This window comes from Periplaneta americana, chromosome 16 (assembly GCF_040183065.1).
Source record: "Periplaneta americana isolate PAMFEO1 chromosome 16, P.americana_PAMFEO1_priV1, whole genome shotgun sequence".
Taxonomy (NCBI): Eukaryota; Metazoa; Arthropoda; class Insecta; order Blattodea; family Blattidae; genus Periplaneta; species Periplaneta americana.
The window spans coordinates 165,409,338-165,434,389 of record NC_091132.1 but is presented as its reverse complement, the minus strand read 5'-3'; the positions used below and the strand labels follow the sequence as shown (position 1 = coordinate 165,434,389).

General features: G+C 35.2%; 1 protein-coding gene across 1 annotated transcript in view; it reads right to left on the bottom strand.

Annotated features, from left to right (window-relative positions):
• Positions 1 to 241: 241 nt before the first annotated feature.
• LOC138691776 (zinc finger protein 91-like) overlaps positions 242 to 25,052 on the bottom strand; it is a 42,195-nt gene continuing 17,384 nt past the window's right edge. The window contains exons 3-7 of the mRNA XM_069814153.1: positions 15,349 to 15,446; positions 9,526 to 9,609; positions 7,445 to 7,585; positions 3,040 to 3,122; positions 242 to 1,430 (exon numbers count right to left, since the gene is read on the bottom strand). Of these exons, the coding sequence (XP_069670254.1) occupies positions 1,193 to 1,430; positions 3,040 to 3,122; positions 7,445 to 7,585; positions 9,526 to 9,609; positions 15,349 to 15,441 (639 nt within the window). The 5' untranslated portion in view covers positions 15,442 to 15,446 and the 3' untranslated portion in view covers positions 242 to 1,192. The remainder of the gene's footprint in view (positions 1,431 to 3,039; positions 3,123 to 7,444; positions 7,586 to 9,525; positions 9,610 to 15,348; positions 15,447 to 25,052) is intronic.

Sequence of the window (25,052 nt, the reverse complement as noted above, 5' to 3'; positions counted from 1 at the left end):
AGATGATACTAGTAAGATGAATACAGGGTCTAGCACCTAAAGTTATCCAGTATTTGCTCTTAATGAGTTAAGGGAGAACACCGGAAAATTCTTCAAACAATAAATATTTACAATACTTTCCTACAACAAGAATAAAAGAAATTTCTATGATGGCTTTGAAGGACTCTCTACAGATTTGACGGCGACACTTTTCCTTCAATAGTAATTACAGTTTAATTTTCTCCTCTATTTCATTTATTGTCTATATTTGTTTTACTGCAAATTTTAATTATTCTAAAACATTATCTACTGTAAATTTCAATTTTTTGTTCCAAAAATTTCTTGTAAGACCTTAAATGTTATTGTTTCACATTCTTTGCCTTTGGCACCTCAACAAGTTGAGGAAGATTAGATGTTACAACAACAAATTCCACAATTTGGGACATCTGGCCGACATCTACGGCTGACCACTAGGCTCGAGAATAAAAAGCAGAGGTTAAATGAAAAATACAATAAGATTGCGGAGAGAATACGGATCAATGATAAATTTAAAGATAAAGTACAATTTGATTTCGGAGAAACGTGAGATGAAAATACATAGAAGAGTAATGAAATGAAGTAAAAAACAATTACATCGTATTATACAAGTGATTGCATAAAATGGATAATGAATCTCTGAACACCATTAGATCAATTGTGTTAATGTCCTCATTAGAAAATTTAAGAGAAACGAGAATGGTTTTGGTTAACTTATATGAAGTTCCTCTAGCGCGAAAAAGAATTCCTTTCACTTCCCATGTATTAATATTCATTTTGTATCTCTCACTTAAGTGAGAAATACATGGGATATAAATAGACTTCTTTTCATCGTTAACATTAATTGCTTGTTGATCATCCCTCTCAAAGCAGACTGTGGGGTCAAGAATGAGGCTTCTTTGATTCCGGCGATCGATGGCTATAATGTCTGCTCTTCTCGTTGACCCATTCTCAGCCAAGCACTTCTTCGTAAATCTCCCACATTGGTTTCCAAAGAGTGGTTGCTATGGAGCTTCTCACTTTATGGTGGCGATTATTCCTCAGTAGTCCTCCTTTAGGGCATAACCCAAAACAAGACCAAGAGTTTCTACTTCACTGCATCCTGGATGACGACAGTTTTGATCTTGAAAGGAACGACCTGGCACTGTTCGTACTGCTGCAACGTTTGTGGATATCTTTAAGGCATTGGTCCACTCTGAGGATGATAACCCTCTTCTATTACTAATCCAAGAGTTGTTTTTTGATCTTCACTGTAAGTTACCACTCCTTTGTCTTTTTGTTGAAGACGACACCAATTATTAAACGACTTCTGCCGTAACTCAGATTTTAAACTTCGGCTTGTCATTGAATGTGCTTCTGCATTGTTGGGAAGGTTTAATTGTGAAAGAGCTTCTTGTTTTTCAGTTTCAAGATTCCTGCAGCAATGGAGATGTTCGTCATTTATTTTTAAAAGACTTCTGTCAATGTTATAGTGTTGGAGGTCTACTTCCCATTTAGCATTAAATAAACCAAGGCCACGAAGATTATTCGGAGCATACAGCATGTCATTCCGACAATCGTGCGGTAAACCCACAATTTCCTTAGCACCTGTCCGGACAATTTCATCAATATCGTGTAAGAAAGATTTTGAAATCTTATTCAGTGGTGTACAACTCCAATAGATTCTATGAGATTCCTCACTAATATTAACATCATCAAAATGACAATAGAAGAAAAAGCACTGATTCAATATGAAAAACTTATGAGATTACCAGGAAACAATTGGCATTCATACAGTCCTCTCTGTAGATTGAAAACTCAAAAAAGCTTCATATCCATGGTTCAAGAATTAAAACAGAAAATCAATATCCCGAATTTAAAAGAAAACTTACAAATTAAGCCAAACCCTGTAACTCTATTAAATATAGAATATAATCTAAATTTAACAGAAGAAATACTGAAATCAAAAGTAAACAATAAAATACTGAAACAATTGTCTTTAGAGACAATTAATATTAGGTACCCTCCACAAAACTGGCTTCATTAATACACCGACGGATCCTTCATCTCCAGAGAACAAGGTGCCGGTGCAGGTGTTACGTGCTGTCTCTTCTCACTCTATAGATCTCTTGGATATGGAACAACAAGTTTTGATGGTGAAATCATTGCAATAAGTGAAAGTCTCAGGAATCTTCTATGCCACAACAATAAATTTAAGAATGCAGTTATATTTTCAGACTCCAAAGCAGCTATTCTATCAATAGTCTCTAAACACACACCTTCATCTCAAAAAGCAGAAATAACTAAAATGCTCTCTCAATTAATATCACTCAATAAAAGAATTGTATTCCAATGGATACCATCCCATTGTGGAATCCTGGGAAACGAGAATGCGGATGCTTTAGCAAAGAAGGGCAGCACTGCTACTTACAGACCTGTTACTAAATCTATGTATTACTCTGTGAAAAGATTTATTAAATCTACATACTTAGACTTCAACAAACAAAATTTGATAACAGAATCTCAAGGGAAAAAATGGAACTGTTTGCACCAAAATACACAGTTAATTCCCGATTTACCACAAAAATCGTCTGTAGCTGCATTTAGATTGGCAACAGGCCATGATTGTTTGGCCAAACACCTGCATAGAATTGGAATATATCAGTCCCCTTACTGTCCATTGTGCAACTCAAACCAAGAAATGGATTCGGAACACCTGAAAATCTGTGCTTCATTGGCTGGCCATTATAATATCTTTGAAAAATATTGGAGTGCAAGAGGTCAAATGACTTTCTTGTCAAACACCTGGCATTAGAAAACAACAACATCAACAACAACAACAACAACTTTGGAGCGAAAAAATGATCTTAGGCCATATATACTGATTCATAATATTCAGTTTTTATCAGGTTTTAGTAAATTAGTGGTGGTTAACTTGTCAATATCTGTACCAAAATTTCGAATAATACTTGGTTATTATTACTATTATTATATCCCAACCAGGATATCAGAGTGGATAAACTAAAACCAGCACAGTACACTCACCTCTCAGAGAACATTTCATTGTCCTCTGTAGACGCTTCCATTTTCTGTTCCTGGTGAACTCTGTCCAGATCGGACGAATCTTCCTGCAAAAGTGAGTAGATAATGAATAGGGATTTAGATGAACATTTGTAATCAAGTTTCAGCCTTGAAAATATCTGCATGTGATGTATATAGGTCCTCAAAAATACTAAATAGAATTTAATACAATATTTCGTGCAAAGAAATAGTAAAAGGTTATACGATGCGGGACACAAAAATAACCGGGATGCTTTTTTTTTTTTCGGTTTGTTTGCATTTTTACTGAACCCTACATTCACAGTACTTTAGTCCCCTTCAAAGTACTGTCCATGTGCATTAATGCACTTGTACCAACGCTTTTGCCACTGCTGAAAACAGTGCTGGAACTATTGAGGCAGGATACTAATCAAAGCCGTTAGCGTGTTTTCTTTGAAGTCATCCACATCACTGAATCGCTTTCCTTTCAGACATTTCTTCATCCGTGGAAACAAAAAATATCCGACGGAGCCAGATCGGGTGAGTAGGGTGGGTGAGGCACAAGCACCATGTTGTTGTGTGTCAAAAACTGTCGGACCGTCAGAGCTGTGTGGGCTGGAGCATTGTCGTGGTGTAGCAACCAGTTCCCATTTCTCCACATTTCGGGCCGTTTTCGTCGCACACTCTCTCGTAATCTTCGTAAACCATCCAAATAGTAATGTTGGTTCACTGTTTCTCCTGGCGGAACGAACTCTTTGTGGATTATGCCATTCCAATCAAAAAAACAAATCACATTGGATCGCACTTGACGCGCTTTCTTGAGTCATGGTGAATTTGGAATTTTCATCTGGCTCGATGCTTGCTTTGATTCTGGATCGTACCCATAGCACCAAGACTCATCCCCAGTAACAATTCTTTTAAGGAAATTTGGATCGTTCTGCACTTCATTGTTCAAGTTACGGTAAACTCTCACGAGGTTTTCTCTTTGGTCATCTGTGAGCAAGCGAAGAGCAAATTTTGCAGACACCCGTCTCATGTACAAATCTTTGGTTAAAATTCGCTGGACCATGCTCCATGACAGGTTCGTTTGCTCAGAAAGTTCGTCAATGGTCTTTAGACGATTTTCATCAATTGCACGTTTGATTTTGGCAATGTTTTCGTCATTTCTTCCTGTCGAAAGATGCCCGGGGCGTGGCATGTCTTCAGTTGGTATGTTGCCCGATTTGAAACGGGAAAACCACTCGTAGACCTGTCATTGCCCAAGGCACCATCATTAACGGTCTCGGCTGCAGTTTTCCCAAACAGAAAACAAAATTTCACACACACTCTTTGTTCCTTGTGGTCGGCGATCTCACTAATCGCCAAACGGTTGAAACAGGAACGCAAACAACACAGCACCACAAACAAACCACTTAACTCAGGCAGATTGCAGCTCATTAACGGTCGCGGGAGACCCCAAACTAACACCACCTAACAGCACAACTCGTAACTACAAAGCATGCTTGCGCAACAGCTCGGTTCCTGTTACTTTTGGGTCCACCCTCGTATATTGAAGCATTAATACATTTCCTTGTATATGCTATTGTTGAAGGTTTCATTTCAAAGGTTTTACCTCCACATATCCAAATTGGCCTAATTGAGTGTTACTACAAAATTATATGTAACACAGAATGTTGAGATACATAACTCCAAACGGGCTGAGGTATAGAACCTGAAATTTGTCGTCTTTGTGAAATCATGTAAAGCATATGAAGAGACAGGTTACATGGCAGATAAGAAAAGTTACAGCAGATGAAAGTCTATAGGAAACAGTGTAAATGCTGATTTTGTAACTGAAATTCAAGGAATTAAAAAAAAAAAAAAGCCGGGAGCAGCAGATGAGCTACTCAACATAGTGGCATAATTCACGGATTAGTTTATAACAGCAAAAACAATTTTTATAAACAAAAGTTAATCATCACTTATTTCTATAAACTTACTTCTCAACAAATCTGGACGATTTAAAAATTTTTCGTAAGTTTTGAAAAAAACCTTTATATCAGTTTGAACATGTTCTTCAGTGGCTAGAAATGTAATTGCTGGACCAATAACAACAAAACATAAATTTTGTGAAGTTAAATTTAAATTCTGTTCTAGGCACAAGAATTTCCTCCAGGGATTCGAGATAATTCTGTTAACTACCAGATACGTATGTCTGTGAATTATTATTATTATTATTATTATTGTTATTATATTTATTGCATTTCAGATCTAAAAATTAAAGGAGTGTAAAAGCTCATTCACAATGACAATTGAACATAACGTAAGCGTTAACTTAAGAATATAAATGTTACGGTAAAATCAAGAATTCATACCATCCTTCAAGATGGGAACATAAACATAACCGCAAACATACTTGGTAACCATGGAAAGATAACGACGCCAATTCCTCATATTCTGTCGTATACTTCAGCGCTCCACGATTGTGTTCTGTTTGAAAATCATGCAAGCATCATTGTGAATGATCCCATTTGGTAGCCTGGGCGCAAACTTCTGTGTTTATGTTAAGGTTATGTTTAATTTTCATTGTGAATGGATCTTAAAGGCTCATTCACAATGAAAAATAAACATAACATAAGCGTTAACTTAAGAATATAAACGTTACGGTCAAATCAAGAAATCATATCATCATTCACGATGGGAACACAAAACATAACCGCAAACATACTTGGTAACCATGGAAACATAACAACGACGCCATTTCCTCATATTCTGTCGTATACTTCAGCACTCCATGATTGTGTTCTGTTTGCAAATCATGTAAGCATAAGCATGAAAGTTTGGATTTCGCAAACTTTCATGTTAACATCTTACGGTAATGTTAATGTCAATGCTTATGTGAATCATTGTGAATGATCCCATTTGGTAGCCTGGGAGCAAACTTCTGTGTTTATGTTACGGTTATGTTTAATTTTCATTGTGAATGGGCCTTTTAGTTTAAAGAATACTGAAAAAAAGAGGTAACAGTTAAACATAGTCAAGATTGTTAAGGTGTTAGGTACAGCTTACAGCAATAAATATTTGGAAATATTCAACATTTTTTCCTTCATTGCTGTATCTTGTACAATAATGAAAATTAGTATGTGTAAAACACTGTTCTTCTGTATATGAAAAAAATATTTTGGCGATTAAAAAAAACTATTTACATATATATTTTTTTTTTCCAAATTCACTGTGCAGTGATGAAGCGTTTCCCTCATAACTAAAAACTATCCAACATTATATGATAAAATTTTTTGTTTGTATTAATGCATGTCAAATCTACAATATTATCTTTGATAGATTGTCTGATAAAAAATAAATTCTTTTTAAAAAATTATCAAATATCAGTATTTCCTTCTAATACAAAATAAAAGAAAATACTATTTATTAAGCAATGTATTTCAAAGAAAATGATGTTGTAAACATGCGTCTCAACAATAAAATAAAAGAGAACATCAAAAAGTTAATAAGTTTATGAGTTATGAGGGAAATGCTTCATCACTGCACGGTGAAATGTCACAATTTTGAAAAAACAAATCGTAAAAATATTTATGCTCGACCATGCCGAAATGTAGGAATTATACACCTGGTAGCAGACTTTTAATGGACCTCATTAAAGTACACCTACTCATTAAAGGTCAGTTCTTTCAGCCAATGACGACTCAGGTTACAACTGTTCAGCCAATGACAGGTCAGCTTTGTACCGTTATAAAACCGCAAGTATCGATTATTCTCGGATATGCAATCGAAAGAGAATTAGCGAAAAGTCATGGAGGCTGGAAATCCAACTGTCGCAGAAGGTTATGTACTGTTACTATAATAATTAGCGTTAATTGTAATTAATATTCAAATAAATTCAATTTGTCATCTCGTTCTTCAATGTCTAATTTATTTTTAATGTTATCTCTGTAGGTTCTTATGGCCTAGCAAGGTCATTGTGAACATCTGATCCTCGGAAAAAATCAATACTTTCGCGTCTGCGCACATCTCACAACATACGGGACATTGGCCAAGGTCAGATACAAAGAAAATTAATAATATCAAGTTAGAAATATGGTCGAGCATAAAAAGTCGTATGAAACTCGCCTATAATGGTAATGAAGAAGCTCTTATGAAAATTATGAAACTCGCTTGCGTTCGTTTCATAAATATCCATACTCGCTTCTTAATTACCTTCATTATAGGCTCGTTGCATAATGTACTATTATTTCATATATTAGAAAGACAGTATTTTATATCTACCAATTTTCATTATTATACAACATACAATAATGGAGGGAAAAAATGGTGAATATTTCCAAAAATTTTACTCCTGTAACCCCTTAATAGATCCGATATAAGTAGAATGCGCTGCTGCTATAAATATATAAAATGATAAAGAACCACTTACATCAACTTCAGATTTCACCATAGGAAAGCTAGTACGCACTGGAGTAGTGTCTTCAACTTTTATCTCTGTTTTTATAACATGATTGTTGTCCCTGCATTCTGTCTTCATGTCCGTCACTTCCAGATGCGATAAATTCCCTTCCTACAGAACATAAAGACATCGTGAATACATCTATTTAGCTATTTTAAAGTTGACTTCATGTGTAAAAGCGACAGTCATTGGCTAACTCCCTCAAATCAGGCAACAAATTAGAGAAGAAAATTTAAGGCAGAATAGAATTGAGATCTTAAAGCAGAAATAATAGACCAGGTGTTCCATCTGAAAACAATTTGCATACTGTAATATGTGTAACAGAATCTGATTTATATTCTACATCATGTTTGGAATTCGAAACGAAGTTTGCAAAAGGGAATTCAACCTGCAAACTAGAAAGTCACCACAATCCAGTAGCATATGTAGTAATGGGGGAAAAATGGTTAGCTTTTACCCTTATGTCCGTGTGCACCATTCTCGATTAAAATTTGACCAAGGTTAAGTCGGCACTTGACCATCTTCAACCCCAATTTGCGGAGTATCAATCTCAATCAAAGTTAAACAAGCGAGTTGATGATGATCAAATTTGATCATGGGTGTGGGACCGATTATCTTGAATTGAACATGGTCAAGTCGAGAAAACCAAAATGGCGGCACGATTTAACGTACTTGGTGGAATTGAAGATGAAATGATGTATTTTTAACACGCAAATCACTGCGGAAATAACAGAAATTGTGTTATTGTAGAAAGAGTAAGTTTGCAGATGAATAATAAAAATGTTTTTTTTTTTCTCAAAATGGACTAATGTTTTTTTTATATGTTTCTGCTTTCGAAGATCGGGACTTTACTTGAGGACAAAATATTATTTAGGGCTAACTGTCCAATTTTGTTAATATAATGATAAAGTAGTTATTCTATGCCGGTAATAATATAGTAAAACTAAATTACCATTTTGTAGAATGCGAGATTATCAGTTATTAGCTATAGATTTGTCGTTTGAAACTATTAGGACCGACATGACGTTTTGGACAATTAGGCTATTTACGCTTGAATTAAGAGAAATGACACGGATACCTTCCTTTCCCTCTTACTCCAAAATTCCAACCTTGTGAACACAAAATAAATGGATAAATTTCAGAACAAGGATACTGTACTTTCCTTTCCCTCTTACTCCAAAATTCCAACCATGTGCATACAAAATAAATTGGCACTAAAAACTTCCTTTTCGTATGCATGATGATGCGTATTCGACATACACAGACGAATTGTTTTTTTTTTCTAATAATTGTTAGCGAGGTATCCGTATACTGAAATTTTCCCAAATAAATTATTGGCACCGAAATGTGTCTTTTCGTAAGCAAGATGATGAGCATTCGACAAACACATACAAATCTGCTCTTTTTAGTAGCATATTTCAAGATAATTGTCAGTGAGGTATCTGTATACTGAAAATTTTCCAATTATTATCAATAATATGAAATAACCACTGTATAAATTACGTTACAAATTATGTGGAATTATGTAAACACGTATAACTCATGTTGAATTGTGAGGTTAAATCCAACCAGGTAGTCAGGTTTTCTCTTAGAGAACTTCCGTCAGTACTTTTATTCTCTAATATGGATGCAGAACAGAATTGCTGAAGAGTTCTAAAAGAATTCCCAATTCGAAGTGTGAGAAGTTCGGTGCTCTTTTCTTTTTTTCTTCCATGATTATTGAAACTTGTTATTTGAAAACTGCGAGGATGTTTGAAACAGTCCGACAAACAAAAACGAAGCGATAATTGACAGAGTGTGTCCGTTCGCTGTTTTATACGCGGTAACCTAGCGCTCAGATGATTCTTCTCAAGCAAGCGTACCTTCAGCAGACGGTACTGAGTTGATCGAGGGAAAATGTCGGTGCACCGCACCTGTAACCTGATCATTGTCAAGAATTAACCATGTTTCCGTGATTGTAGATAAATGGGCTAAAAGATCGAGAATGGTGCACACGGCTATTTGGGTATGAAGTAAGCTGACCCGGACTATAACCAATAAGCTCCACTCACCTGAGACTCATATTTCATCTCTGATGAGAGATCATAGATGTTGTCTTCGCCTTCAATCTTTATCTGAGTGGATATTTGCACACTCTGGGGAGGAAAGAGATATCATAAATGAGTAATTTTTAGTAGGTACCCACTTTTAACTTGATTTTAACTGTTCTCCAGATCAGTGTTTGGCCATAATGTCACGCACAGGAGAGAAATTATAAAAAGAATGCGGATTACAGGGAGTCCAGGATCTTAACAGCTGTATACAATGATTGTGAAAAGCTTTTTACACACATAGTGTAAGTTTTCCGAGAATATTGAAGACATCTAGGAGATTACTAAAGCTGCTCAAGTTCCTTAGCGTATTATTATATGTTATAAATTCAAATCAAGGTACAGACTTGATAGACAGTATTAAATATCCTCGTCATGTTTCAACTTTCATTGATGAATAATCAAAGAGGATTATCTGTTCCACTAATAAAAAATACAACTTATTTCATCGCGATTTTACGCTGTAGGTAGGGATTAATAGCTTAATATTGATTCTTACTATTTAATTCTATAGAGGATAGGTTATACAGTTGGAAATGCAGTTCATTTATAATCCTGCGGTCGTCTTAATAATGTTTTCTGCATATTGATTTCAGATAGTTTTTAAGTAGATTCTGCAGACATGCAGGGAATAACTCTGCCAACTGTCAGCAGGATAATATGTCTCTTTCATAGTCTGTCATTGGTGGAATCTTATCTTTCATATTTTCACAACAAAATTCTTAACAGGCAATACTATTTCAGATAAACTATACCATCATGTTTTGTAGTTATGAATTGTGTTATATACAAGACTGTTCGAACTGAGTTACGATTTTTTGTGGCCAAGTAGAAAAACAAATTATTATCGATTGGTGTAAAGACTTAAAAATGTCAATTTTTGTACTTACGTTAGTTTCACAATAAACCCTCGAGTAATATTATTTTTATTATGTAAAGCTGCAAGAACTATTAACAATTATTTAACATGTACTGATGTTCAATTGTTTCATTGATTTGTGACTCAAAAGATGGCTTTGATTGTGGCAATGCCTACTCTATTTCAAATGTCTATTAATTTAATTCGTTTAGAGGGCAGTGATTTTGATTGCCAACATTAGAACAAGATCGTCGAATCTCGACTTAGCGAAGTCAAATTCAAAGTCTCAGAAGTATTGTCTATGAATAGGACTTTTCACAAAGTTAAACTTTACTACGAAAGTCGACTTTGGGAAGTCTTCATCCAAAGTCCCCTTTATGAATACGGCCCTGAGCTAGTGTAAATAGAGACTTAGGCTAAGCTAAGCCGTTTCCTCACATTACATAGTTCATACCTCTCACTGTAGTGTGTAACCGGCCTAAAGAGAAAAGCACTGAACACAAAACATTACGAAATTCAACCCAGCCAAGATCTCATGCCTTAGGCCCGTAACACTCTTGAAGAGTTTTCGCCAGTGAGAAATATGTTGCGAGAAAATTAAAAATTGATAACATGGATTCAAATGACGTCCACACACTGGAAGAGATTCTCGTTCGAGGCAAAAACTTCGCGCGAGTTTCTCGCTGGAATCGGTAGCTCAGCGAATTTTCTTGACACATTTATCAAAGAATATTATGATTTATTTAACGACGCTCGCAACTGCAGAGGTTATATCAGCATCGCCGGATGTGCCGGAATTTTGTCCCACTGGGGTTCTTTTACATGCCAGTAAATCTACTGACATGAGCCTGTCGCATTTAAGCACACTTAAACGCCATCGACCTGGCCCGGGATCGAACCCGCAACCTTGGGCATAGAAGGCCAGCGCTATACCAACTCGCCAACCAGGTCGACTTTTTTATCAAAGACGTTTGACATTTATACTCTTTATGACGATTGAATGTAGAAAAAGATATCACAGGTGGCGATGAATTGCATTGTTTTTATTTTGAAAAATGAGGAAAGATGGCTTATAATTGCAGTCAGAAACTTACCAAACTTGTACGATGTCACCCGTAGGCCTATTCATATGATACATGGGATGAAAACTATAAAAACACGACACTTAAAGAAGAAATATGGAGACAAATATCAGATTATCTGAAAATAAATAGGGCTATATTTATTTATTTTCATGAGATTTAATAGTATTGAGTAAACATTTGAAATAATGTATCTATATGTCTTAACAGTTTACGTAATTTTAATCAGAATATAGCAAAGAATTCTCTATCATATCACGAATGGAAAAAAAAAAAAAAAAAAAAAAACTGTGGTCCAATGAACTTGAAATAACGCCTAAACGTATCATCATTCAAATCGAAACCAGTGTCCAAAACTCGCCCTTATTTTCGTAAGATACAATGTGATTTTCAGATATTTCTGGCTTTAATTTTACGCCTACTTCTTCTTTTCATGAACAAAATATGTTCAAGTAACTCCATTTCCTCATCATCTGAATTCTAAGAATTCAACATAGCGTTCGTACATAATTTGTAAAATACGACAATATACTTACAGGTTATATATTTAAGTACGACAATATACGAAAATACATAACCTATAATATTTCCCCGAACGAGTCATTACTATAATCAGATAAATGCTTTCTGCCTGAAGGCAGTGCATAGATGATTATAGCGAGGTGTGATCTGTGATAGCGAGAACTCGCCAAGTGTGTGGAGGAAGGCTCTTCGCCTCTTTCTTGCAACACATTTCTTGCTAGTGAAAACTCTTCAAGTGTGTTATGGGCCTTACCAAGACAACGGCATGGTAGTCCACACGAATTCAGGAACACCACAAGCAGAAGTTACCACCTATAATTAATATAGGCCTACTCCTATATTGCTTATATATTACACTGTTGCAATTACTTAAAATGTAAATCTGCAGTCAAACGTGTAATTAAATTTTCCACACACACTAGAAATGATCGTCAATAAAATCACAGACATTCATAGAATAGTCAGGTATTCAATCACATAATAATGTTTTAAGTTGCAGTGTCCATCCTGTAAACAGTTTACAAAATTCATTTGGTGTAACAAGAGCAAAAGAAAATACATTTAGTAGCTGAACCAGGCTTGCAGAAATCGTAAGTAGGGGAAATATGACGTTATCCTCACTCCACTTGTACTGGGGATGATCGACTTCTGCGTAGGTTGTTTACATTCTTTGCGCGTGCAAGCTCTATCAGTGGCGGCATTGTAATTTTCAAAAAGGATTGTAATAAAGTTATTGTATTTATAATGCGTTATGTCGTTTCAAGGTTTACAATTATTCTAGATTTCCTGCCGGCAGTTTCTTCATGATTTCTTTGCACTCAGCCTGCTTTAGATTTTTGAAAACTTTCCTCCTATCATCACCTACGGAAACATAAATTTATAGTATTTTAAGTAATGAACCTTGAAAGTTACTATTAATTTCAATTCAAAATGAACACACCGCATGATGTCCTTAATTTAACGCTATATAAATAAATAATCAATATACAGTTCCTAATACTGAACTTACCCGAAAGTTCGTCCATTCCATAATATGGGCTTTGTTGAAATGTTGTTTAATATTGAAATGACGAGTAGAAATAAATTGGATGATACACAGTAAACAAGCAATTCTTTCATCTTCTTCAACAACAAAATAATCATAATCCCCTTTCCTTTGAAGGTATCACTTCTTCACGGGTTTATATTTTGCCATTTTCCAGTTCTCTTCAAACTGCAGTACGCCTATTGTGTACTTATTTATTTATCTATTTGGCTGCAATGCGTTACAATTTTTAATGACAGCACTGACCTCCAGTCATATAGCTATCACTCACTTATCAACATACAATTTATATATCGTCCAATTACTAGTAAAACCAGTTAAGTCCAGTAATGCAAATTTTGTAAAAGCAGGAACTAAAACTTTATATTAATGCACGGAAAGACAAGTCAGGGACTGTGCTTAACCTATTTTACACAAAAAGTGGACTTAATCGATTTTACTAGAAATAGGGCGATATATACATAGTAGACATTCTTACTGAATTTGGTATTCCCAAGAAACTAGTTCGATTAATTAAAATGTGTCTCAGTGAAACATACAGCAGAGTCTGTATAGGTCAGTTTCTATCTGATTGCTTTTCCAATTCACTGCGGGCTAAAGCAGGGAGATGCACTATCACCTTTACTTTTTAACTTCGCTCTAGAATATGCCATTAGGAAAGTTCAGGATAACAGGCAGGGTTTGGAATTGAACGGGTTACATCAGCTTCTTGTCTATGCAGATGACGTGAATATGTTAGGAGAAAATACACAAACGATTAGGGAAAACACGGAAATTTTACTTGAAGCAAGTAAAGCGATTGGTTTGTAAGTAAATCCCGAAAAGACAAAGTATATGATTATGTCTCGTGATCAGAATATTGTACGAAATGGAAATATAAAAATTGGAGATTTATCCTTCGAAGAGGTGGAAAAATTCAAATATCTTGGAGCAACAGTAACAAATATAAATGACACTCGGGAGGAAATTAAACGCTGAATAAATATGGGAAATGCGTGTTATTATTCGGTTGAGAAGCTCTTATCATCCAGTTTGCTGTCCAAAAATCTGAAAGTTAGAATTTATAAAACAGTTATATTACCGGTTCTTCTGTATGGTTGTGAAACTTGGACTCTGACTCTGAGAGAGGAACATAGGTTAAAGGTGTTTGAGAATAAGGTTCTTGGGAAAATATTTGGGGCTAAGAGGGATGAAGTTACAGGAGAATGGAGAAAGTTACACAACACAGAACTGCATGCATTGTATTCTTCACCTAACATAATTAGGAACATTAAATCCAGACGTGTGAGATGGGCAGGACATGTAGCACGTATGGGCGAATCCAGAAATGCATATAGAGTGTTAGTTGGGAGACCGGAGGGGAAAAAGACCTTTGGGGAGGCCGAGACGTAGAAGGGAGGATAATATTAAAATGGATTTGAGGGAGGTGGGGAGTGATGATAGAGACTGGATTAATTTTGCACAGGATAGGGACTGATGGCGGGCTTATGTGAGGGCGGCAATGAACCTTCGGGTTCCTTAAAAGCCATTTCTAAGTAAGTAAGTAAGTAAGTAAGTATGTAAGACCTTCTCACTATATGTGCACACATACACCTTAAAATTTAATTTACATGTCTTTTAACTCATATATTTCCCTCATTCGTTTGTCTCTTACTTTCCAAAGGTATGTTACCAAGGATTTTATTATCTGTTCATTTATAATTCTAGATAGTGTACTGTGTACCTGCCGCCATGAGAATGTTGATGCAGCCGAGCATAACTAGAACACTATGATTACACTGCTAGAAAAGGTTGGTAGGGCAGAATGGGTAGTAAGGCGGTCGCTCTGAGGAGCTACAGTTCTGCAGGTCTGAGCTAAACAGTCTCAACTTGAAGTTCACGCCGCATCTGCTGCACCTTATGCATTCTACTACATATGTACTCGTAAGTGTGAACTTTTACTTAAAAGATGACCTAGTTTATTACTAACATATTCCATTAGACATGTGAAAAATTAGAAAGTATGTATGGTTTATAAAATAAACATACAATAAATCTAACTGTTAACTGTACGTTAAATTACACGATTTGATCAACTCTCAATTGCTTATATACGTCAAACATATAGAAAACTATGCGATATGATGACAAAGGAGAATAGGATCTCCAGGCCATTTTTTTTTTTCAGTCTGGCTAAGTCTGTTAATTATAATTTGATAGGTGTATATCTTCTGTCATAAGGTAGCTAAATGACACATGTCGCATGAACAAAATAGATAGAATAGCTTATAATATACCTCTAATATACATTTCTTCTCCTTCTCATCTGAGTCGTCACTTGTTTCTAGAGCCAGTGGATCGACTTCGAGTTCCGCCTTGATCACATCCATCGTAACTGAAAGAATTAAGAAATTGACATTCATTTGCAGAACGTTCGGAAAACGTATAATCACAGTCTAGTATGTACAGTGACGAAGCTCAATACTTACTAAATATGCATACATAGACAGTTAAAATATGCATTCATAGATAGTTGCTAACCACCAGGATCGCCTCATCAGAGACCCTCTCCCAAGCAGACGATAAAATGCATTGTACTTTCGATATCGTGTTCTTTTGAAAAAATTAACACTGTCCTTCCGCTATTGAAATATGAAATACAAAAGGTTTATATATTATTTTCGTAAAGTACATATATATTATATTTTATAAACTCACCTTCCTGGATCTTTCGGAAGAAGGATAACTCTGACCTCTTTTTCTTACAATATTTATAGCACCAAAAACATCTCCTTGTCCCACATTATTATTCAAATTATTGTATTTTAGCCATTTACAGTTATTACAACCGATAACGAACATTTCACAGTTTACACAACATGTCACAACAAAGAGAAATAGAGCACAGTGAATGCCTTTTCGATCTAGACCAGGCCGTAATGTATGTTCGGATTTTCAATTTCAGTGTATTATAACTTTATTGCACATCATTGCTAAGTTTTATATAGTGTAATGTGTCCATAACTTCCGTTTACGTCTTGTTGCATAATATGTTGCAGAAATAATTACAAAACTGTTATTTTAATGTGAAGAGAACTTTACGTGTTAACAGAATCTGTTAAGTTTACAGTAGAATGGAAGCTATTTCATTGTGATTTTAATTTAGCACATCTACCTTCCTTAATTGTTCTTGAGTAAAACTGTCTCATTACGAGTATATAAAGTTTTGTATTTTTCTAATGGGGTAAAGTACCAGTATGGCAATGAGGGTGGGGGGCACAAACAAAAGTCTCACCCTTAAGTGAGTCGCGCCTGCAAAAACTGTGGGAACTCCTGCTTGCTAAACCCTTAGAATACAGGTAAGGGAATACTTCTAGCTTTAGAAACCGTGCCGTGACAAGCCTCGAACCAAAGGAGAGGAAAACCACGTATAACATCAGTATAGATGGCTATTCAATATATTCCGACTAATCTGGCGATAGTTTCCTTCGTAGTCCGCATATACACATTGCATATAGGCATCTGTGACAAGTTACATTTGGTTAGTTTAGGCTGTTGTTATTTTTGCATATAGAACCAACTCCATACCCCCCAAAAAAGGAAGTATTTTTCTGGAACAAATTCTTCACAAATTTATCTGTACAGTTGATCTTGATTTCTTGCAAAATTACGACTCCGGTTTTAGTTAATTACCTAGATTCTAGATACGTTCCTCAATGCTTTAGACATTAACTCACCCACCCTTAACATGATCACCCTTTTTATACCACAAGTCTTGCCAGCAATGCGACTCGAATGAAAAACATTAATGCTGTATTCGTACAAGAGCGCGGTCGTTCGGCGACAAAATTATTTACAAGATGGCAGTGGTATGCACAATAAATTATTGGCACTTAAAAGTGCCTTTCGTAAGCACGATGATGCGGATTCGACAAACGCAGAGGAATCTGTTCTTTTTAGTATTTTAGGGTATAAGTGTCAATGAGCAATCTGTATTACTGAATTATCCCGAAATTGTATATCTCGATCTGATATCTCTATTCTATTACTATATGTAAGAAGTTGCAACTCACCTTCGCAAGAAAGTACCGATAACACTTCAGCGAACGAGACAATTAACCAAAAGATAAACGCCCCAAGACAACGGCCAAGCGCAGGTATCAAAAGGGCCGTGAAAAGGAGGGCTCTGACATGTCGAGGCTATGATCACAGCAAGGAGCTATACTCATATAGATATAACCAGCTGGTTATTATCAGACATCGGATTCTAGGGCAAATGCCTATTTTGTTTCTTTAGGAGAAAAGTAAAAATAATTATTAATATTTGTGTTTCATGGAAATTGAAAGGTATTCAAAGAGTTTTATAGTGCCCTAAAATGGTTATTAGAGCCTAATTTGTTAATATTCGCCTAAAAACGCCTAACTCACTGTAAAGTTTCGCATTTTACTCTTACTTTTTATAATTTATACATGCATTCACTGCGAAATTTAAGGCATTTAAAAAGTGGAAAGTTTGCTTCACACCGGCCATGAAACCATTGATAAAGGAAACAAAATGTTTTGAATCTCACGACACTCGCAATAGATTTCACCGAATTTAACATGTTTGGAGGCATAAATGCCGACAAAGAACCAACCTTAGTTTTGAAGCAGGCAACAATCACAACATGTGCTGCTACCGATTCAGAGATATACTATACTATAAAAATGACTGTTTTCGGTCTGAAACCGATTAGCTGTACTGCCCTTCAGAGTGTCATAAAATCACAATTTTTGGAGAAAGAGTGTTTTTGAAATATTTATGAAAAGTCGTAAAACTGCGAATTAGTAGGGTAAACCGTTACAAAATATTTAAAAGAATGGCCCTCCTAGTGTTAACACTACCAGGAAATGCAACAATAAGTGGAACTTTGTATTTTTGCGCCTGCTTTCAAAATGATTCTCGGTGACAAAAGGCAGAGGTTAACTGTGGAGAATTTAGAAAAAATTCTGGTGGTGTACTGTGCAGATAATTATAATAAAGTCTGAGCATGGAACTGAATTTCAATAACTTAAAATGAGTAATCTTGATATCAATAATCATTATTTCATTAGTTTCAATATATTAAATTTGTGCAGCTCTGTTTATAAATATAATATAGTATTCCTTTTTAATGTTTAAACATACTTTTTTGTGCGTATTTTAGTGTATAACTAAAAATTTCAGTGAAAGAAATAAGTATGATACCTTGATGTGCCTAAAATGCCTATTTTCATTAAAATAGAGCCTAATTTTACAAATTTTGAGCTTATTTTAGGCGCCTAAAACTGCAATTTTTAGTGCCTAAAAATCCTATGTCTAGTTATTATTAATTCTAAAGCACAAATTCTAAAAGATGGCACCAGATGTGACAAAATATTTAAATTTCAATGTTTATTAATTGATAACATTAGGCCTTAACATAAAATTTACTGAAACCTGAATTCATATTTATTATATGACTTACCCGATGTTACGGGCACACCTTTACCTTTTACCCGAGCCTCTACAGCCAAGGCTGCGCAGAAGTTCAGAGTAGGGACAAATTGAAGCTTGCGTCCGCCGCCATGCTTTGGGAGAAGCACAGGCTAGAAGACGGCTGTACTATACAATTCTGAATGTTTAATATATATGTTTGATGTCTCTTATAAATCAATCTGAATGGATAAATGAAAAAAATCTTATTAACATTTAATGCGACCACGTTACGGACATAATCAAGCTTAGGTACCGTTAGTTTGACACGAAATAAAAGAAGACTGGAATAATTTTATACCGTAACCAAAGACGTTGTGTAGTTAATTGACAACATATAGAGCGATCAGGAATACAAATGCATATTGTAGTAATAATTCAGATGAAGAGAAAATCATTAGTATTAACCATTATTAAAAAAACACTGCCTGCTGTGTAAGGCATTACATTAGGTCCATATTGTAAACACACGTTTGCTTTGATGTGGACAAGAAACGAACAATTATTATTTATTCGCTTCCATATCACGTAATATACACCAGTAAAATAAAAACACGTAAAGTACCTAATGTTTTAGTTTGAAATACAGTAGAACCTCTATTATCCGTGGTAGTGAAGGGATGGGCTGAACAGTTAATCGAAAAAATCGGATAATCCGTACCATAGAAGACGTTCATAAATTAAGTGTTGCATAATGCAGTTTCGTAATTTTCTCTGTGGTCTTGTTTTAACACATTAGGTACTGGATCATAACTTTTAAGTATAATAGGTCTATTGGAAAGAGTAGTTGAAGAAAGAATAATGGTAGAACTGATCAGGAAGAGAAAAAGGAATTGACTGGGTCACTGACTGAGAAGAAACTGCCTACTGAAGGATGCAGTGGAAGGAATGGTGAACGGGAGAAGAAGATATCAAATAATAGACTGCATTAAGATATATGGATCATATGAGGAGACTAAGAAGAAGGCAGAAAATAGGAAAGACTGGAGAATGCTGGGTTTGTAGTAACATAACACTATGAATGAATGAATGAATGAATGAATGAATGAATGTCAATGAGGGTTTCTAAGAGCCAAGGAAACTTTCTATGATGGATTTCTGTGGAAAGATAGGAAAAATATAGGTCTCATGTTATAGATTTAAGTAATTTATACACTTTATCCTTGTTTTTTATTAAATCTTGCACAGTTGTAACACCAATCTCGTATTCCCATGTGAGATGAACCACAGTTCCTCTTTTCCAAAACCACTCAATTATATGCACTTCTCTTCGATACTTAGCTCAACATGTATTCTTTTGGCACTTCTGGAAGATGTTTTGCAGAGAAATTAAACAGGTCACTCGAACAGTAGATCATAATGTGTTAGGGTAAAGGCTTGTAATATCACTCTCTATAAAAAAAAAATACGTACTAATGTATTGTACAGAACTCAATATTTTTTCTGTACCAAAAAAAGAGGAGAGAATGACAGACTGATAATCCAACAATCGGTTAATAGGGTGACGGATAATCGGGGTTCTACTGTATAAGTAGGCCTACCATGAATTAGCTTATTATCACAGCTGTAGTATGAAATAAACGTCACATGCATGAATTAGTCATATAATAGAACTCAGGCCTAGTGTACAGAACATCTTGCTTATTGATTCATTATTATTTTTATTATTATTATTATTATTATTATTATTCTTGTTGTTGTTGACTCCGTTAAATATTGTCTTACAACATTTTTATGTAAAGTCGTGTTGTACTGGTAACTTTAAGTTGTGTGCTGACATCTGCTCTTTATGTAATACTTTTTTTTAGTTGATTATTTAACGACGCTGTATCAACTACTATATTATTTAACATCGATGGTATTGATGATAGAGAGATGGTATTTGGCGACACGAGGCCAAGGATTCGCCATAGATTATCCTGACATTTCCCTTACGGTTGGGGATATCGGAAAAAGCCCAACCAGATAATAAGCCCAAGCTGGAATCGAACCCGCGCCCGAGCGCGACTCCTTATCGACAGGCCTCAGCCCATTGAGCTACGCCAGTAGCTCTTTATGTACTTCTGTGTCAGTTTAACAAGTTTAAAATATGATTCTCGGAAGGAATCCGGGATCCATTTTTTAAAATATGTCCCTATAAGTGTAGAAAGATTATACAAGTGTTCTATTGTTAGATCACATTGTTTTCATACGATGTAAGAGTGGGTGGTAATATGCCATTGAACTGTCAACATCTGTATAATCGCTCTTTCACTTAAGCGGCATATTTCTATAATCTCAGATGATGGTATGACAAGACTCCCATTATTCTTTCGTTAAAAAAAAAAAGAGAGAGAGATTTTGTTTACTGCTGGTAGGCTACGTACCCTAAATTGAGTCTTTAGATTTATTACACCATATTTTTATTAATGATTTAACAACTAAGGCAGCAATGCATACAATCACATTTTGACAATACTGTGTTATTGAGAATGATGTAAGAATGGGGGAATTGCAATCAATGTCTGCAGTAGAAGAGTCATATCGCCTCTGATTCTCAAAACACTGAGGATTATTATTACAGTGAGTTAGGTGTTTGGAAAATACCATTGGGTATATAGACATTTTTAACGGACATCCCTCTCTTTGTAATACAATTTAAATAAATTATTTGCGTATTTTCTAACGTATATAAAATAACATAAGTAAAAATATTCCATGTATTCGGTCATAGGAAATAGAAATAAACTAATAAGTAGTCTATTTATGAGCAATATAAGGCGTTTGTATTTAAAACAATGCTTAGTTACAATATTTAGATTTACTTCTGTTATTTTATATTATACGTTAGAAAATATGTAAATAAGTTTAGTTACTGTATATTACAGTGAAGGAGGAAATCCACTACGAAAACGCCTATATACTCAATTGTATTTTCTAAATTCCGAATGCTTTATAGAAACAATCATTCGTACTCCCCAAACATGGCGTCGCGCGAACCTGCGCGAGAGGTTTCAAATTTGTACACGACACCAGCGCCAATTGTGTGTCTAGATATATAACTACAACGTCTTTGGACTTACCATATTACTGCCCGAAACGCATAATTTAACCTACTGTGTAATATACATTTTCAGAGCTTCCTACACATTTATTACTGGACTTCAGCATTTTCAACAAGCTTCTTTCCATTCTCTTTGGCATGCATTTCGGATGAACGTCTCTTTTTAAAGGTTTAGAAATATCATATTCACCAGTGAATTAGCTGTTACAAACCTTACACTTGCCAAAATATTCATTTTTTTTTATGAAAACCTAAATTGTTAAGAAAAGTAATTTAAATTTTTATGTAATTATTTAGGCCTAGGACAAAAAAGTTACTAGGTAACTATATAATTATAGAAGTGACGTTAATTTTCCAAAAGAGGGACTTTTTACGTTCCGCCTCTAATCGAAGCGGGTCTCGGGTATTTTATATGAAAATCGGGGTATCTGGTAAGCATTATCATGACAAAATCTGTATTGATATTATCTGTAATTTTACAGAGAAACTCTTAACTCAAAACCTCTCACTGAAACTATCAGGAAAACAAAGCTGACATTTACAGACCGTTCACAATTGGAAAGAAAGAAATATTAATTATTATCATTATCCTGAAAGAGAAAGGAATCTCTATGCTCTGTAGCTTTAGTCATAGCGTAAGTTATAATTTTGCCTGGCAGACTGGGTTATTAAATACATGGTAATGTTAAAATTTCTATCCATTCAATGAAACAGTATTAGACGTTATCAAAATAAAGTGAATGTCAGCAAATTCATCCGTCACAGTGATGTCTCACGGTAAATGAATGGACCTGGTTTCAACTATTTACTAGTTGGGACAGCTACTGGTTGAATTTTTTTCCCGCGCTTATCCGTCAACCTATTAACTGCAGATGCTCTGTAACTAAAAATAGTTAACAATTAGCCTATATAACATTTAAGAACATTTAGTAATCCTCAATTTCAAGAATGAGTGGGAGTAAGCAAAGCGTAATATGTATTAACTCAGCTACATAAACATTCTTCACATCCCAACGAATTGAAACAGAGTATTAAAAGATTGAAATATGTACGATGATTAAATGGATCTAGTAAATGCTTTATGAAAAAAACAAACTATCGCCATATCGATAGGAAGTTCATGGCTTTCTTAAAAAAAAAATATATTGTCCGAAACGTGTAACACCGTCTTAGGCCCGTAACACACTTGCAGATTATTCGCTAGGGAGAAATATGTTGCGAGAAAATTAAAAAATTGATAACATGGATTCAAATGGACGTCCACACACTGGAAGAGATTCTCGTTCGAGGCAAAAAACTCGCGCGAGTTTCTCGCTGGGACCGGTAGCTCAGCGAATTTTCTTGACACATTTATCAAAGATGTTTGACATTTATACTCTTTATGACGATTGAATGTAAAAAAGATATCACAGGTGGCGATGAATTGTATTGCTTTTATTTGAAAATGAGGTAAGATGGCTGATAATTGCAGTCAGAAACTTATCGAACTTGTACGATATCACCCATAGGCCTATTTATATGATACACGGGATGAAAACTATAAAAACACGACACTTAAAGAAGAAATCTGGAGACAAATATCAGATTATCTGAAAATAAATAGGGCTATATTTTATTTTGATGAGACTTAATAGTATTAATTAAACATTTGAAATAATGTATCTGTATGTTTTATCAGTTTACATAATTTTAATCAGACCATATGCATAGTAAAGAATCGTGTATCGTATCATGAATGGCAAAAAACTGTGGTCCATTGAACCTGAAATAATGCTAGACGTATCATCATTCATATCGAAACCTGTGTCCAAAAATTCGGCCTGTGATTTTCAGAGATTTCTGGCTTTAATTTTAGGCCTACTTTTTTTTTCATGAACAAAATATGTTCATGTAACTCCATTTCATCATCTGAATTCTCAGATTCAACATAACGTTCATACGTACTTTGTAAAGTACAGTACGACAATATACTTATATAGGTTATATATTTAAGTACGGCAATATACGTAAATACATAACCTATAATATTTCCCCCAACAAGTGATTACTATAATCAGCAAAATGCTTTCTGCATGAAGGCGGTGCATAGATGATCATAGCGAGATGTGATCTGTGATAGCGAGAACTCGCCATGTGTGTGGAGGAGGCCCTTCGCCTCTTTCTCGCAACACATTTCTCGCTAGCGAAAACTCTTCAAGTGTGTTACGTGCCTTACAGGGTACTGTAACTAATATACATACAATTTTGATTATTGTCTAGTGTCGAAGAGAATGCATTTAAAAATGATTTGTCACTTTGGCATGTTTGTGAACCAGACTATTTTCGTGTAGTTGAAAGAAAAAAGTGCAAATTTGATGTTTGCCTGGCATGACAAGACTTTCCAAATGCAAGAATGATGGATGTCATTTGGAATACATTTTGCAGGAGAAGCAATTGAAAATTTGAAATGCTTAGCGCTCAAAGCTTAACTGTGATTTTCCGATCATTACTGGACAATGACTTACTTACTTACTTACAAATGGCTTTTAAGGAACCCGAAGGTTCATTGCCGCCCTCACATAAGCCCGCCATTGGTCGCTATCCTGTGCAAGATTAATCCAGTCTCTATCATCATATCCCACCTCCCTCAAATCCATTTTAATATTATCCTTCCATCTACGTCTCGGCCACCCCAAAGGTCTTTTTCCCCTCTGGTCTCCCAACTAACACTCTATATGCATTTCTGGATTCGCCCATGCGTGCTACATGCCCTGCCCATCTCACACGTCTGGATTTAATGTTCCTAATTATGTCAGGTGAAGAATACAATGCGTGCAGTTCTGCGTCGTGAACTTTCTCCATTCTCCTGTAACTTCATCCCGCTTAGCCCCAAATATTTTCCTAAGCACCTTATTCTCAAACACCCTTAGCCTACGTTCCTCTCTCAGAGTGAGAGTTCAAGTTTCACAACCATACAGAACAACCAGTAATATAAATGTGTTATAAATTCTAACTTTAAGATTTTTTGACATCAGACTAGATGATAAACCTTCTCAACCGAATAATAACACGCATTTCCCATATTTATTCTGCGTTTAATTTCCTCCCAAATGTCATTTATGTTTGTTACTGTTGCTCCAAGATATTTGAATTTTTCTACCCCTTCGAAGGATAAATTTCCAATTTTTATATTTCCATTTCGTACAGTATTCTGGTCACGAGACATAATCATATACTTTGTCTTTTCGGGATTTACTTCCAAATCGATCGCTTATCTTGCTTCAAGTAAAATTTCCGTGTTTTCCCTAATCGTTTGTGGATTTTCTCCTAATATATTCACGGCATCCGCATAGACAAGAAGCTGATGTAACCCGTTCAATTCCAAACCCTGCCTGTTATCCTGAACTTTCCTAATGGCATATTCTAAACAGAAGTTAAAAAGTAAAGATGATAGTGCATCTCCCTGCTTTAGCCCGCAGTGAATT